This window comes from Vulpes lagopus, chromosome 12, assembly GCF_018345385.1.
Source record: "Vulpes lagopus strain Blue_001 chromosome 12, ASM1834538v1, whole genome shotgun sequence".
Taxonomy (NCBI): Eukaryota; Metazoa; Chordata; class Mammalia; order Carnivora; family Canidae; genus Vulpes; species Vulpes lagopus.
In genome coordinates, this window is record NC_054835.1 from 57,481,268 (window position 1) to 57,494,855 (window position 13,588).

Consider the following 13,588-nt stretch of genomic DNA (forward strand, 5'->3'; position numbering starts at 1 on the left):
CCCCGTGTCCTATGATGCACACATCTCGTGACGGGGGACTTTCCCTTGTTCATAGCTTTTGATGCAGAGTTCCAGACAGTCCCTCACTCTCCAAGTCCCAGTCTGGGGCAGGTCCTGTCTGTGTGTGCAGCAGGTGGGGACGTGCAGTGCTTTCCGTGAGCCCCCTGCCCTACACTGGGCCATCACTATGGCTTCGGGGGTTAGCTCTGGAATCCAGGAGCCCTCGAACCTTGTTGTCATCCATGACGGTGTTGAGAGATTCAATCCACATAGGGTCTATGTCCCCATCCAAGACAATCCACTTGGGCCCATCATGAGTGACGTTGGCCAGGTCCCGCATTATGGTGGAGAAGAGGCCTGTGAGTGACAGGGATGGTGTGAGCAGGGCTGGTGCGAGTGAGCAGGGCTGGTGTGAACGGGGCCGGTGTGAGCCGCCTCCGCGCAGCCTGCCCCGCCGCAGCCCCATTACCATCTTTCCACTCCCTGGTGGCCGGGTTGATGATGCCAAAGAGCTCATCGCAGGTGACGGCCTTGGGGTCCAGGTCCACGGCCACCGGCTTCCTCTTCATGTTCTGATAGGTCTTGTTGAGAGACTTGAGGACCTGGAGGGGGTCGCCGTTCACGCGGGGCCCGGGACCCGCTCCCACACCCCCCCAGGGCACCATCCACCCGAGCGCCCAAGGCCTCTCATGACCTACGAGCAGAATTCCTGCCACGGTCCCTTCTGCTTTGGTGACATGCGGGGGCGTCTACGTTCCCCAAACTATAACGCGTCAGGTCCCCTGGGGGTGACGCACCCCGACGCTCCTGTGTGTGGACACGGAGCGCCGCGTGCCCGGGACCAGGGTAAGATGAGGGCAAATCCACCCTGGTCTCCTGAGTGGGGCGCAAGCCGAGCTCTTGGGGAGAATGGTGTCCTCCGCCCACAGATGAGGACTTCTAGGGACGCTGAGGCTGTTCCACACGCACACATGCGTGTACAGACATGAGAACACATACGCAGCTACACGGTCCTTCGGAAGACTGGGTTCCTAGCCTCTGCCAGTTGAAAAGCTACTTGCTGCGCGCCCCCCGGTACCAGTCGTCAGAGGTGCTCTGGATCGCAGCCCAGCGCCCACCCAGCGCCCACCCTGTGGGCATCCGCTCGGCGCTGGCTGCCTGGGCATCTTCCGACGGTAGAGATGCACCCCTAAGACTGGCCATGGCCTCTGCTTCTCACGCGCCCAGGTAATGGCAGGGGCCAGGAGGGGCCAGGAGGGTGGGGGTGGGGCAGGGGACAGGAAGGGACAGGAGGGGGGCGGGGGCTGGCCACAGAGGGCCGGGGGGGCTGGTGTCCAGAGGGGAGGAGCAGGAGGAGAGGAGAACCAGGAGCAGGGCCTCATCAGTGGGACCAGGGTCCCGGGGCTGGCTGCTCCCCACCCGCCACCCCGCCCCCGGGGGCAGGGAGGGGACAGAGGCCGAGTCTCTAGTGGTCTCCAGGGCCTTCAGAGGGATGGGGGTGTGGACGAGAGGGGACGTGCCTGAGACTTGCCACTGCCCGCGTTCCCGATGACAAACACCGAGTGCCGCACTTGGAGCAGCTCCTCAAGCTGCACGACCTTCAGGACAAAGCTGTCTTCCGCCTGCAGCTTGAGCTCCACGATGCTCTGCTTGATGATCTGGGAGGGCGCACACGGGAGGGGGCGCTGGGCACGCGTGTCGGGGCCGGGCAGTGTCCGGGAGGGGGCTCACGGGAGGCATGGTGGGGGAGCGGTGGCCTCTGGGTGGACGTGTCCCCCATGCTGCCGGTGACGCTGCTGAGCCTCTGTGCAGGGCATGGGTTCGCCGAAGGCCCCCGGCCCCCGGGACCCCGAGCCCCCCACCCCAGCGTCGAAAGAGGTGCGGGACAGGGGTCGGTCGTTCGTGGCTTCGGGGCTGCCCGACGCGGCCCCCCCGGCCCAGGGCCGCACCCGCCGGGGACGTGCCCACCCGACCGAGGGCCCGGCTGGCCCTACCTTTTCAAAGTTCAGGTCGCGCTTCCGAGGCACGTCCAGGGCGGGGAAGAGGTCCCCGATCAGCCCCATGAACACCGGTAGGTCGTCGGTCACGATCTTGGGGATGTTGAAGTCTCTGAGCGCCCTCATGAGCACCTGGTCCTCGGCGCGGCTGGGGTCGCCTCTCTTCAGGGAGCCGGCCACCACCAGCACGGACTTGATGGCCCGCAGGCCCCAGTCGTAATGGTCCTGGGGAGGGCGGGGCGGGGGGGAAGCACGCCGTGAGGCCTTCCCACGCGGGCTGCGGTCGGAGGTGGGGACCCCCCGCCCCCCCCCCTGCAGGCGCGGACACCGCCCTCGGCGCACACCTGCTTCGACAGGAGCTCCTTGCACAAGGTATAGAGCGTGATGAACTTCCTGGCCAGCAGGCGGGCTTCCAGAAAGCCCTCGGCCACCAGCATGATCTCGCATATGAGCTCAAAGTCGGGGACGACCATGGCGCAGGGCCTGGGGGAGACGGCAGCTCTGCCTCGGGTTTCCCCCGCCCCCCCCCCCATCCTGCCTCTCCTCAGCTAGGTGCACGCCTCACCTGCCAGGAGGCCCACGGCGCCCGCATTCTGGGGGCACCGGCCGGTCCCCAGCACCCCGGGCCCTCTCCACCTCCCCTTGTTCCTCCTTGCCCTCTGCCCTCCTGCACCTGCTCTGCTCACTCTCCACCAATGGACCCCCCTGCCCTCCACCCCCAGGGGCAGGAACCCCCCGACCCAGGAGCCTCGTGTCCCCCCGGCCTCCTCCCTGGTGCCCGGCTCGCTCGGGCTTAGCGTCCCCTCTGCCCACACACCTGAACAAGGCCTTTAGGTTTTCGGGCAACTCGGTGCGTCCCGCGTACCCAGGGTTCATGGTGATGAAGAGCCCCACGGTGGGGATGAGACTTATCATCTCTCCCAGGAAACTGAAAGTTTTTTTCTTGGCCCGAATTGCATCTTGGACACATTTCACCTAAACGGGGGCACACAGATGCGTCAGCGCGGGAATGACCAGCTTCCGCAGGCCGGACCTTCATTGGTGGTGGAGCGTGTGGCTGCCTGGAGGCTCTTTCTTTTCCATTAAACTTAATCTTGAGACAAGGTCGACTCGCGCGCAGTTTTAGGCAGGCACCGAGGGGGTGCCCCTGGGCCCCTGGTGTGCCCCCTGCCCGCGTCCCCCGGCAGCAACGTCCTGCACGACTGCGGTGCAGTGTCACGGGCGGGACCGGGGTGCTGCCGTCACTGCCAGGACCCCTCAGGTCCCCTTCCGTTGTCGGGCCCACTTCCCCTGTCCCCCGCACCCCCCACGACCACTGCTCTGCCCCAAATTCCTTTAATTCTCCGCTTTGTGGATGCTGCCGTGGGGGGTCATGCAGGACTCCATGTGAGATGAGCCCCATCACCCAGCTGGAGGCTGGGGAGGGTCCTGCTCCTGCACCGGGAGGACCGCGGGGAGCACCCCCGAGCCGCCCCCCCCCCCCCCCCGTATGTCCAACCGTCTTCAAGAACTCGGGCACTGGGTGAATTCTGAATCTCGGGCTCCTTGGCCCAACTGGATCCTCCGCTCCCGCTGGGCGCTGCCAGCCTGCGGCCACCACTGGAGGGCGCCCCACGACCACGGTTAAAGCCCGCCCTGGGCGCAAAGTCTGCCTGTGAGCCGGATCCCCCCCTGCTGCGGGGGGCGCGGGCTGTCCCCCACCCAAGACCAGGTCCCCGAAGCCCACGGGCGTATCCCCTCCCTCCCTGTCCTCCCAGCACCGCTGTCTCATGCATCCTTCGCCGACGCCTGTCGCAAGGAGCTCAGTCCTTGCCCTGCGAGGAGGAGTAACCGTCCCGCGCCCGCAGCGGCGACACCCAGGACAGGGCTGGGGTGGGGCTCTCACGTCTGTGCCACACCCCCCCTCACGGCACACGCGCCGGGGACCGCAGACCACAGGACCCTACCTGCACGGCGATCACCGACAAGACTTCCACGGAGATTCGGTTAAATTCATCGAAGCAGCCCCAGGCTCCAGTCTGAGCCAGGCCCTTGTAGATGTTTCCACAGGACTAGGAAGGGTGAGATGGGAGGAAGGGGCTCGGAGGGCCGGCCGGTCCCGCCAGGAGCCCCACCTGCCCCTTCGGCTGGGTCACAGATCACGGTCTGCTGGCCGAGGGTCAGGCCGGCGCCCACTCCCCGGGGGGTGTTCGTGCCGCCGGGGGCTGGCTGCCAGGAGGAGCCCAGCCTTGCCCCGGGACCCCTCTGGGTGGGGGCCTCCCTGGCCCCCGAGCTGGACGGTCGGACAAGTGCATTCGTGTAAAATTAGGAACTTTTCTTGTGCAACCAGGGAGGGGCCTTCTCTCTAAGATGGGGGGGGAGGCGGTGGGCGTGCATGTGAGATTTCCTTCTAGACGTTTGTGTGGTCTCCGGTCCTCAGCCGGGTGATGAGGATTCTCCAGCGTCTCCATGGGGGAGTCCAGGTGGGTAAAGTCCTCCTGGGATGATTTTCTGAACATCAGAGGCTGGTGTGGTCTGTGGTCTTGACCCGGAAGAGGGGCAGCTGGCCCCACCTCAGCCTCAGGGGGCTTGGGCCATGGGGCTCACATGCGGGCACGGAGGGGACGCAAGGGCAGGCCCGGGCTCCTGACCCCAGGCCCATCCCCCGCCCTCCCACAGAGGCTGCCCTGTGGACCCCAAGAGCCCCCGTGACACCACGCTGCACGGTCTCCAGGGGCCACCGGGGCCTGGCCTGTCCCCTGGCTCCCTCCGCAGCCTGCCTGGACTCGCTTTCACCCAGAAGCCCCACACCGGACACCACAGAGGTGCTCACTCTGTCCCTGGAGAGAGTGTGGAACGGACGCTGGGAGGAGGTTACCTCCAAGGGCGGGACAGGACATTCGGGGCTGGGTTCATGGACCCTGGGAGCTGCTTCTAGACACATTGTCACGTCCATGAGGCCCCAGCTTCCCGGGGGCCCCAGACCGCTGGCAGGGACACAGCCGCTCAGCCGGACCCCAGGGCGGACACTGGCTGCAAACTGATGCCTCCTGCCCCAGGTCACCTGGTGTCCAGGAGACTAGAACACGCCACATACAGCACCCCCGCCCCCGGGTGGGGCGTACCTTGTAGTCCATCTGCTCTGAGCAGTTGAAGACGTACACCATGGTGCCCAGGGCCCTGCCCAGATCCTTGGTCGTCTCCGTCTTGCCCGTCCCGGCAGGGCCAGCGGGGGCTCCCCCCATGATCAGGTGCAGCGACTGGGTCAAGGTTATGTAGCACCTGCGAGGGGCCTCTGATTATCCCGTGTGCGCGGACCCCACGGCCACCCCTTCCCTTCCACGCGCGCTGCGTGGACATCACACCCACGGGGCGCCAGGGAGGCACGGGGGGCGGAATGCGGGAGTACGTGAGGTGGATTCAGGAGACAGCACCCCCGCCGTGCCGGCCCCCAGAGAGCTGAGCAACTCCCCACGACCACACCGCTAGTGTCGGGGTGACGCAAGAACACGGCACCGAGGCCGGGTGCCTGGCAGGGGCAGGGGCAGGGGGGAGTCTGGACGCGGGCCTCCCGACCCCCCTGGCCAAGGCGGCCGGCGCGTGCCCTCGCCTGTCCGTGAGCGGCGTGATGACCAGCCGCGGCGTGTTGCCCAGGTACTCGTACGAGTACTGGATTTGGGCGTCACAGATGTTGGCAAAGCAGTGCCTCTTCTCTTCGTCCCAGCGGTGCCGGAGCTGGGACTGCCAGGTGAAGGCCTGCGCGCTCTCCACCTGCGGGCGGGGCGGGAGCGTGGGAGCCGGACCCGGGGCAGCCCTCCTCGTCCGCCCTCCCGCCTGGCTGCTCACCAGGGCTGAGTCTTGGAGAGGGCCAGGGCCGGGGCCGGGGCCACGGTCGCCAGGAACTCAGTCGCCTCCCAGGGGAGAGGCCCCGACGCGGGTTAGGGTCCCCCCCAACGCCAGATCCCGACCCGGTTCCCGGCCCTTCCCGGGGGCTCGTGCCTTGGCCGTGATCATTTTGGCGACCACGTCCCGGGCGTGCACGTCGATGGTGCAGATGGTCATGATCTTCATCCTGTCGCCCGCACTGAGGTTTCCGATGAGCAGGGTGATGAGCGCGTTTAGCTGGCTGATCTGAGGAGCAGCGGCACCTTGGCTGGGACGTCACGTGCAGCAGGTGACGCACCCCCACCCCCCTGCCTCTGCCCCCGCCCCCGCCCCCACCCCCACGCGGGACCCTGGGAGCTCAGGGCTGGGCAGGAAGACCGTCACCCTCTCATTTACAAAAATGAGGCACACAACAGGTTCTCATCATCCCCTAACGGGGGGGGGGCTGTGAGCTGCCGAGCCGCCCCCATGGGACACCTGGGAGCCTGTGGGGATGACAGCCTGTGGGAAAAGCTGCCACCACGGGAAGGTGGTGGGTGTGAAGCAAAACGGGATTTGAAAGCCACGCGGGTGGTTTGTATTTGCGTTTGGGTCAATGGTACATGCCCACGGGTTAGAAGCCTACGTGACGGTGTGACAGTGGTCGTATCTGGGTGGTGGCATTACACGTGACTTTTCCTTCCTTAGTATTTCCAGAGCGGTTGCCTTCGGGGAGAACCACCCCGGGGGGCGGGGGGTGGGGGGGGCGGTTGCCAAGATCTGGCCGCTCTGGACCGACGGACAGGCAGCGCCGCAACCCCGAGGCCCAGCCGCGGAGAGGAGGCCTCTGTGGGCCGAGCCCGCGACACGCGCCGCACCGCGCACCTGCTTCTTGTTGTAGTCCTTGATGGCGTTCTCATAGCCTTCCTCCAGCCTCGCGAACGCCAGGCCCACCTCCGTGGTCCACCAGATCTGGGTGCACGTGAGCGCGACCTGAAACAGACAGGCGCCACCTCCCACGCGACAGTCCCCACCGGCGGCTCGTGGCTGCTCTCCGACGCGGCCGCCCCCGCCCAGCCCCGCACCTGCGCCGGGTAATCGAAGATCCACTGCTCCCTCGGCTTCTCCTCGTACGTCACGACGGCTTCCGGAATCTCGTGGCGCAGCGTGGCGCACATGCGGTCCAGCACGCGGTTCAGCCAGACTTCCACCTGGGGACGGGAGCCACACTGACGCCACCGGCCCCGAGCAACGCCGTTTGCCCTCGCTGTCGTCCCCGGGGGTCGAAGGGTCAGGGTTTTCGTGGAGCAGTAAGAGCGACCCACTGAAAAATGCGGTTGGGCAGCCTGGTGGTGGCCCTCACGACCTGTCGCGCCGGCGTTCACGTGTGCAGCGCTATAGTTCTAGGCGGACAAGGGAGGGGACCCAGAGAAAATTCTAGAAGAGAAGACAGGCTACGTCTGAGCCCCTGGGGCGCTGCTGACGTTGGGAGACGCCGCGTCTGTCCTCTCGAGTCCCTGGTGGGTTCTGGGCTGCCCCTCGGGTGCCTGGTCTCAGCGTCCGGGACGGTCACGCGGGGACGAACTTGCAGACCAGCCGCCTTTGTATTTTAAAATACGAACCCTCAGCTAGTCACGACCGGTTGGCGGGGCAAAGCCAAGCAGGGTAATCAGCTTGGTTTTTCTTTTCAGCTGTGAACACAGTGCGGTGGCCTGCGGTGGCCTGCGGTGGCGTCTGCAGGGAGCTAAGCGCGGGGAGCGGGTCTCGACACACGGCGATGACGGGGCTCGTCCCGGCGCCCACCAGCCCCGTCCACGCAGAGCAAACCAGCCCGGAGCTCTCGGTGCCCACGCTTCTGAAGCTCGAGTTTTCTGCATGAGATTTTCCTTTTGTCCCCAGCTGACTTCTCTCCAAATTACATGTCGCTTAGGATAATGTCAACGTCGGGGCACCTGGGTGGCTCGGCGCTTGATCCTGAGTCCCGGGATCAAGTCCCCCATCGGGGTCCCCTCGGAGAACCTGCTTCTCCCTCTGCCTGTGTCTCTGCCTCTCTCTGTGTCTCTCATGAATAAATAGGTTAAAATCTTTTTTTTTTTTTTTAAAGGATAAAAGGATAATGTCAAAGTCGATTTGGCTGCTGAGTTGGTGGTGAGATGGGGAGAGGTGTCGCGGGGATGGTGTCGGCGGCAGGAGGCAGCCTCGCGGGCAGCTGGGGAAGGGACAGGGGCGGCTTGGGGTGAGGAGACCTCTCTGGTAAGTCAGAGCCCTAAATAAAGCCCGTTATTCTGAACAGGGGTTAGAACTCGGTGGTTCCTTGGCAAGGGTGCAGCGGCCTCCTCCCCTCCCCTCCTTCTCTCTTCGTGCTTTTCTCAAGACTCGGCCCAGACCGCGCGGGTCACGCTGTGCTGGAAATTCTATACGGAAGCTGTCCAAGCGCTTGTCGGATCGAGGGAGTCACGGGCTGGGGTGGCCGCGGCGACACCCCCGCCAGAGCACGAGTGGCTTCCTCTGACAGCCGCTGCGCGGTCGCCCACTGTCCGATCACCCTGGACGTGGCCCCGGCACTCACCTGCCCTGAGAGGTCACACTCCTGGTCGAAGTCCACATACTCGTCCTCCTTGCTGAACATCCCCAGGCCGAACTTGAGAGGCTTCTCCTCCTCGTCCAGGCGAAACTTGAGTTTACACAGGCTGTCGAAGAGCTTGGCCAGGTGGCGGCTCACCTGGGGAGGGCCGGGGCGGGGGGCACCGGGTCTGTAACCCCGGGCTCAGAGGGGGCGTGCAGCTGGCTTTTCCTCGGGCGGTTTTAAGGGTCTTTCTGTCCCAGGCCCTGGGCCTGTTTCCCTGGGCCACCCCGTGCATCCCTCCTGGTGCGTCCTGCAAGTTTATGATTCAATAAAATAGAGTGTCTTCCCTTCGCCTAGTTACTTAACCCCTCTCTCTTTGCAGCAGAGCCTCCTCTTGGCTTCTGGGGCCCTGGATCCGTGGTGCATCACTAAGCCCCTGGCATCTAACCCATTTTCCAGATGAGGAAAACGAGGCACAGATGCTCTCTGTCATGGTGGGACCCCCGGTGGTTTCTGGCGTGGATGACCCTGTGGAGGTGGTACAGGGACATCCATGCACACGCCTCCCACCGGCCAGGGATAGCCAGACATCTGCTCATCTGGGGGTGAGCACGGGGCCACCTGGTGGGGGGGGCAGCCTATCCTTCAAAATACCAGGGGCCACCTACCTCCACGGGGTCATTTCCGTTGGAGAGGATGTCCAGGAGGTCAGCCGAGGAGACAAAGTAGAACCTCGGGAAAGCCAGTCTTTTGGTCTCTAAATACTCCGCCAAGGCCTTTTCGCACACAGCCAAGCTAGGAGGAGGGCGGAACCGAGGCTGTCCAGGCCTTCTGCAGCCCATCCTGCCCGCGCTGGGCGACAGCCCTGGAGGCACCTGTCTGTTGTTCACAGCCCTGGTTTGATTCAGACCTTCGAATCTGACATGCCGTGCGGGCATCCCTCTGAGGCTGGAGACACGCTGTGTGGCCAGTGTGACACCACGTGGCCCAGAGCATGAGCCCCCAGGGAGGAGAGTTTGCCCTGTCCTGGGCGGCGGGGGCTGATGGCTCAGGTCCCTGCTGCCAGGACCCATCTCACCTGGACAGGTGTGGGGACCCACCTTTTCTTCAGGTTCTCCAGCTTGTCGTAGAGACCGGGTTTGTTGGTGGCTTCCACCACGTTGGGCGTTTTCACCGCCTCTTCCATCAGGGCCTGGAAGGAGCCAGGGCCCCCAGGGTGTCAGTGGCCGTGTTTTCTCTGGCGTAGTAGCCATTTCTGAAAATGCCCAGGGGGAGGGAGAAGGCTCCGCTCACCTTGAACTCCAGGTCAATGTCGTCAAAGCGCTTGGAGTCCTCCGGTAGCTGGGCACGGATGTCTTCAGAACCGATGAAGATGCTCTCCAGGTGGCTCCAGGTCCTCTGGACCTCAAACCAGATGGAGATGACCGAGTCCGCCGTGGACAGCTTCTGCTGCCAGCTTGTCACCTCCTTCAGGAAGTGGGACAGGTACTTGGACATCATCAGGTTCTGCAGCTGCACCTGGTTGTCCTCCAGAGTCTCCACCAGCACCTCGTCTGACTTGAGCATCATGGTGCCCGTGCGTGGGTGTGGCTCATGCTCAAACTCCATGGTGGACCACGTGGCATCTAGGGCTTTCAGCACCTTTCGGGGGACACGGAAACTACGTCACTCGGCGTCTGGCATGAAGGGCCGAGAAGGACCCGGAATGAAGCCCTGCTTTGAGAAATCCAGAACATTCATACCAACACCATCGACAATTGCCAAAAGGTGGAAACGACCCAAATGTCCGTCAACAGATGAACAGAAAAAATGGACGGGTCATCAGAATACAGTTCGGCCATAAAAAGGAATGAAGTTCTGACTCAGACTCCCACCCGGATGGACCTTGACGACATTACGCTGCATGAAGGAAGCCAGATAGGCAAGGCCATCTCTTGTGTGACTCCATTTATATGAAATGTCCAGAATCGGCAAGTCCGTAGGGACAGAAAGGTTAGTGGGTGCCTGGAGGTGGGATGGGGATATATGGGAGGATGGCGGGTTTCTAGAGGGAATGGCTTGCTTTTTGAGTTGGTGAAAATGCTCTCACATTGAATAATTCTACCCTGTGATGGTCGCTCACATCTGTGAATATGCTAAAAGCCACTGAATTGGACACGTTAAATGAATGAACCATATGGTATGTGAATTACAGCTCAATCAGGCTGTTAAAAAAAAAAAGCCGGGGTGGGGGTGGGGGAGAGAAGAAAGCCAAAATGTGATGACTCACACTCACCAAACAGGTGAGGGGAGAGATTTGAATTGCAGCAGGAGCCCTCCCGTGTTTCCCTGCGTCCTGAGACTGCCCAGCCGGGGGCGCATCATCCACCCTGATGGCCGGTCCTCCTGCCTTCCCTCCTTCGGCCTCTTCTCCAAAGTCACAAACAAGGGTGCCCCACGAGAGGAGAGAGTTTGGGGCGTTTTTAAATGTGCGAACGACTGCACACAGGGGACAGGGCTATAGCCAGGGGGGTATATTCCTTTTTTCAGTAATAAATCCTGGAACTACTTTACAAGATTTCTGTCATGGTTTAGGTATGAGAAAGTCCACTGATCTTTGTTTTTGCGTTAAGTGACCACCAGACCCTACAAGAAATGAGATGCTCATAGGTGCTGGGCTCACAGGTTCGCTTCAGCATCATCCCATACAGAACACATTTGGGTGTCGATAAAAAATAAAAAAAATTAAAAAAAAACCTTTTCCATCCCAGACTCTTTCACAGCCTTGTCAACGATATTTCGGACCTCGTCCTCATATTTGTGAAGGTTCAGCTGCAGCAAATCTGCCAGCGTGGTCTCATCTGACATTTCAAATTTCACCTGGGGGAGACATAGGCATGTTCATGTAAGGCCATTTGTACTGGACACTGTCTTTGTCCTAGGTGGAGAGGCCGGTTAGTGAGTAATCCGGGCCACAAGGGGGGCTCTGCGTCACCCTTTACTGGCTCCATGACTTGGGTGAGTTACTTCCCTAAGACTCGCCTTTCCTCCGGGTAACACTGTGTAATAGTAGAGCCCACCTGTAGTGGTTTGAAGTGTTTCTCCCAAATTCCTGTCCACCCAGACCTCAGACTGTGATCTTATTTGGAAATAGAGTCTTTGCAGATATTAAGGATCTTGAGATGAGCGCTCCTGGATCGTCTGCGTGCGCCCTAAATGACAGCAGTCCTTGTAAGAGAAGGGGGGGGCGTGGATTTGAAATGCAGAAATCCATGTGGTCGCCGAGACAGCGTCTGGAGGGAAACTGCCACAAGCCAAGGGATGCCCGGGGCCACCACAGGCTGGAGGAGGCAGGGAAGGACTGTCCCCAGGAGCCTTCAGAGGGAGGGACCCCTGCCCACACCTTGATTTCAGACTTCCAGCCACAGAGCCATTAAAGAAAACACGTCTGTGGTTTTAAGACCCGAGATCGTGGTTCTCCGTAGCGGCAGCCCCAGATGCTAATGCGCCTGCTCAGGAATTAACGCTACCGATGCTGTGTTCCTAGTGGGCACGGCTGCCAGGTGCTGGCATAGTGCCCCCCAGTCCTCACACCCCTTCCTCACTCCCTCGCCTATATTCCCGCTGTCACGTAGACATTTCCGGGCACTGGTCCTGAGCCCCCGTGGAAACTGGCTTAACTGATACAATCGAGCATCTCTCAATCACACTGGGGAGAACACCTGCCCGGGTTTCACTAAGTCCTCGGCTGGGACACTTTAGTTGCTTCCTGATCACCAGCTGGGGTGGGGGACTCTCCCGGGGCGCCCCGGTGGGACACATGGGTTGGCCAGCGGTCTGGAAAAGCAGTGGTCTCAGTACTCAGGACTGCAGACAGCCCTTCTGTTTGTCTTGTGTTCCTCTCTCCCAAGGTTCAAGCCACACTCCACATGCTCCTGAAGCCTCCTCTGAACCCTCAGGATCCCTGCTGAATACCCCACTGGGCATCCCGAACATGATCGCACGTGCTGCGCTTTCCTCTGCTTCCCTCCCTCTTTGTATCCTTGGCACCTGTGTGGGGCCTCTGCGCTGTTCAATAAAGTTTTGTTCAACGTTTACTGATGGTGGGGAGTGTTCCTATTTGCCTCCTAGGGCTGTTGATGCCGGGAACACCCCCCTCATTAGGGGATACTCCTGGGAAATTTGGACACTAGAGCCTCTGTACCCCTGGGGTGCATGGGGGAGGCCAGGGGAGATGTTCATCTGAACCCTACGGACAATCCATCTACAACCGAAACTGGCTACATAATTTGCGAGGCCCAGTGCAAAATGAAAATAATGGGGCTCTTTGTTAAAAAAAAACTATTAAGGATTGGGCACCTGGGTGGCTCAGTCGGTTAAGCATCTGACTTTGGCTCAGTTCCTGATCCCAGGGTCCTGGGATTAAGCCCCACATTGGGCTCCCTGCTCAGTGGGGAGTCTGCTTCTCCCTCTGCTGCCGCTCCCCCATGCTCAGGTTCTCTCTCAAATAAATAAAATCTTAAAAACTTATGAAGAATTTCCAGATGGCTACAGCGGAGCATTCTACCCAGTGTGGGGGCACAGCGCCCCAAGGGGCAGCCGCCCCAGCTCACAGGCGCCCGAAGCCAGCCTCGCCCGCACCCAGCTTCATCGGCCAAGGGCCAGCCCATCGCGGTACCTGGGTGGCCTGCATGAGCTGCTGCCAGTGGCGGTCCCGGATGGCGGGGTTCTGCAGCTCGCTCACGGCGCGCAGGGATGTGATCATGTTCTTTACGGTGTTGTCCAGCCCTATGAAGGCGTCCCAGCTCTTCATCTCCTTGTCCAGAGACCTCACGTCCTTGGCGAACTTCTTACAATCTATGTCCATCTGCTCCACGTTAATATTTTTCCACTGGGTGGTCTTCCAGTTATCGATGCTGGTGTTCACCTGAGGTGGAAACACTCACTGAGGGCCTGGGATGATGTCTCATCCGTGTCACCTGACTGCCGCGGCTCCTGGCGGGTACAGGGAACCACTAACAGCGGGTGCTAGGGTGCATGGATACAAGCCCAAGCCTGGCCGTAAAGATACAACTCAGAAGCCCGCCGGTCAAATACGTTTTGGCCGACCCTGTGGAGGGCGCCGCTACTGCTCACCAGCACCCAGGCCCCTCTCCTCCTTGGTGAGGCCATGGGACCCGCCTCGACCAGGGAAACCAGAGTG

The 13,588-nt window shown here is 61.7% G+C and overlaps 1 protein-coding gene and 1 long non-coding RNA gene across 2 annotated transcripts in view; one reads left to right on the plus strand and one right to left on the minus strand.

Moving 5' to 3' along the window:
* DNAH17 (dynein axonemal heavy chain 17) overlaps window positions 1–13,588 on the minus strand; it is a 96,153-nt gene that overhangs the window by 44,957 nt on the left and 37,608 nt on the right. Inside the window, exons 25-42 of the mRNA XM_041724756.1 lie at window positions 13,064–13,312; window positions 11,143–11,265; window positions 9,700–10,047; window positions 9,507–9,598; window positions 9,075–9,201; window positions 8,410–8,562; window positions 6,926–7,051; window positions 6,726–6,833; window positions 5,976–6,107; window positions 5,587–5,747; window positions 5,102–5,258; window positions 3,944–4,048; window positions 2,815–2,972; window positions 2,342–2,480; window positions 1,995–2,222; window positions 1,521–1,658; window positions 470–602; window positions 230–357 (exon numbers count right to left, since the gene is read on the minus strand). Of these exons, the coding sequence (XP_041580690.1) occupies window positions 230–357; window positions 470–602; window positions 1,521–1,658; window positions 1,995–2,222; window positions 2,342–2,480; window positions 2,815–2,972; window positions 3,944–4,048; window positions 5,102–5,258; window positions 5,587–5,747; window positions 5,976–6,107; window positions 6,726–6,833; window positions 6,926–7,051; window positions 8,410–8,562; window positions 9,075–9,201; window positions 9,507–9,598; window positions 9,700–10,047; window positions 11,143–11,265; window positions 13,064–13,312 (2,805 nt within the window). The remainder of the gene's footprint in view (window positions 1–229; window positions 358–469; window positions 603–1,520; window positions 1,659–1,994; window positions 2,223–2,341; window positions 2,481–2,814; window positions 2,973–3,943; window positions 4,049–5,101; window positions 5,259–5,586; window positions 5,748–5,975; window positions 6,108–6,725; window positions 6,834–6,925; window positions 7,052–8,409; window positions 8,563–9,074; window positions 9,202–9,506; window positions 9,599–9,699; window positions 10,048–11,142; window positions 11,266–13,063; window positions 13,313–13,588) is intronic.
* LOC121472983 lies at window positions 9,946–12,446 on the plus strand. Its single transcript, XR_005983046.1, has 3 exons — window positions 9,946–10,398; window positions 11,328–11,403; window positions 11,540–12,446. It is a non-coding gene; the product is annotated as an uncharacterized LOC121472983 (long non-coding RNA).